The 2350-nt window shown below is 30.3% G+C and overlaps 1 protein-coding gene across 4 annotated transcripts in view; it reads right to left on the bottom strand.

The window, feature by feature from the left end:
* Positions 1 to 2350, bottom strand: part of LOC106867912 (uncharacterized) — a 93398-nt gene that overhangs the window by 42664 nt on the left and 48384 nt on the right. For all 4 annotated transcript variants that reach the window (XM_014912982.2, XM_052971628.1, XM_014912981.2 and 1 more), the window contains exons 6-7: positions 2077 to 2163; positions 749 to 830 (exon numbers count right to left, since the gene is read on the bottom strand). In XM_014912982.2, coding sequence (XP_014768468.1) covers positions 749 to 830; positions 2077 to 2163 — 169 coding nt within the window. The remainder of the gene's footprint in view (positions 1 to 748; positions 831 to 2076; positions 2164 to 2350) is intronic.

Genomic DNA, 2350 nt, shown 5'->3' with positions numbered 1-2350 from the left:
ACAGGACATTGCAAACAAACGTAGACGAGAACACACGAGCCACATAGAGAACATTCTATATATTTATACATATAAATATATAATGATAATAATATCAGGGATAAAATCCAAATTTACAGGTAAAAACTCAATTAAATTTAATTTATCAAAAATTAAAAATTAAATGAAGTTTCATAGTATATAATATAACCAAAGTTCATGAATTCATCTATGAAAATCCAGTCATATATAGAAAAAATTAATAAGTAAATACACGATAAATAAGTATAATAAAATACAAAGTAAAAATCATAAAATAATATTATTAATAATTATTCATAAAATAATATTATTAATAAAATAATAATAATAATATTATTATTATTATTATTTTATGATTTTTACTTTGTATTTTATTATACTTATTTATCGTGTATGTACATATTAATTTTTTCTATATGTGACTATGGATTTTCATGGATGAATTCATGAACTTTGGTTCTTTTCTCTTAATTATATATTCATACCATCACGCACACACCAGTACTGACCAATTCCCATCCCCACATTTTCACACCTTCATACCTACATACACACATGCATATGTATGTACATACATATGTATTTATACACATGTATATATATATATATATATATATACATACACACAACCTTCAGCTCAGGGAAATATGTTGTATTTCTATAAATTCAACTATTAGTCTACTAACAAATTAGACTTTATTGTTGGTCATAAAGAATTTAAACTTACCACTATCTATATGAAGTTTCATATCTCGTGCTTTGTGCCGCAAGATTAAAGATAATTGCCTTGAAAGATATTGTTGATCTACCTGCAAATGAATAAATATATATAACCAGTAGTATTGTGTGTATCCTGCTTTCTACCCTTTTTAAAAAATAAGTAGATCATATTAATGTCTGTTCTAAGAGTCTAAAAATGTTGGCACAAGAAATGGCATCAAGCTATTTACCACAGACTTGATCCCTCTGTCATTTTATATACATTTTCCCATGGCTCTTTTACTATACACTGTTGACAATTATAGCTGTTTTTCTTTGACTTGATTTTTTTTGTCGCTTTTCTGTCCTTTCCTTTACGAATGAGGTATAGTGCACCTGAGCACTGTACACAATACACTCATCATTATTATATTCATCATCATCATCATCATCATCATCATCATCATCATCATCGTCGTTTAACGTCCGCTTTCCATGCTTGCATGGGTTGGACGATTTGACTGAGGATTGGTGAACCAGATGGCTACACCAGGCTCCAATCTGATTTGGCAGAGTTTCTACAGCTGGATGCCCTTCCTAACGCCAACCACTCAGAGAGTGTAGTGGGTGCTCTTACGTGCCACCGGCACAAAGGCCAGTCAAGAGGTACTGGCAACGGTCACGCTCGAAATGGTGTATTTTACGTGCCACCTGCACAGGAGCCAGTCTTGCTCAAGTGGTAATTATCATTACTCCTCAGTATAGTTACTGCTTTCATCTCTTATAGAGATTTATTAACTAGCTAAACTATAAAATCATTTTCTATAAAAACAATCAGAAAAAAAATAATGAAAAAGCACTCACAAAGGATACATTTAGTAAAGTCATTTGAGATACACTATGTTTAAATATGTGAGATAGTGGCTAGAATACCTTTATTACAAGTCTGTGCACCTGAGCTGACCTTGAATTGAACAAAAAAGAAGAATGCTAAGGCAGAATGACAAACGTTAAAGCAAAGGTTGTTTAATATCAAATTACTGCATCATTAGATACTTATGACTTACATTTAACCCTTTAGCATACAAATTATTCTGCCAAATGTAATGCATATTTATTCATGTTTTCAGTTAACTATGCATTATCTCATAGCTTTGGGCTTTTGATGATGTGATTGTTTATTTTTAAAATTACATTGTAGGATAAATGTAAGAGGACAGTTCTGGCCAGTTTTCACATATAGCAGCTGGAATATTTGAGATGGATATGGCTAGTTTAAACACTAATGGGTCAATGGTGGAAAACTGACTTATAAATGGCATTTCATATTGATTAATCTTAATACATGGTACTTACTTCATCCATATTTGTTCCCCTTGTATAAGACCGGTCATTTGCGTAATATTGGTTGCTGTTTTGTATATTACCTCGACTGGATGATTGCTGTAGGTAATAAATATAAGAATAAGAACAGAAATAATTAGTTTTAACAATGTATATGTGTGTGTCTGTGTACGTATGTGTGTATAAACTTTCACACACACACATATATACACATGCAAAAAAGAAATATTCATAGACACATCATTTAATATATATATATATATATATATATATATATATATTATAT

Source organism: Octopus bimaculoides, chromosome 11 (genome assembly GCF_001194135.2).
Source record: "Octopus bimaculoides isolate UCB-OBI-ISO-001 chromosome 11, ASM119413v2, whole genome shotgun sequence".
Taxonomy (NCBI): Eukaryota; Metazoa; Mollusca; class Cephalopoda; order Octopoda; family Octopodidae; genus Octopus; species Octopus bimaculoides.
The sequence above is the reverse complement of the archived record's forward strand: the minus strand, read 5'-3'. Positions and strand labels throughout refer to the sequence as shown.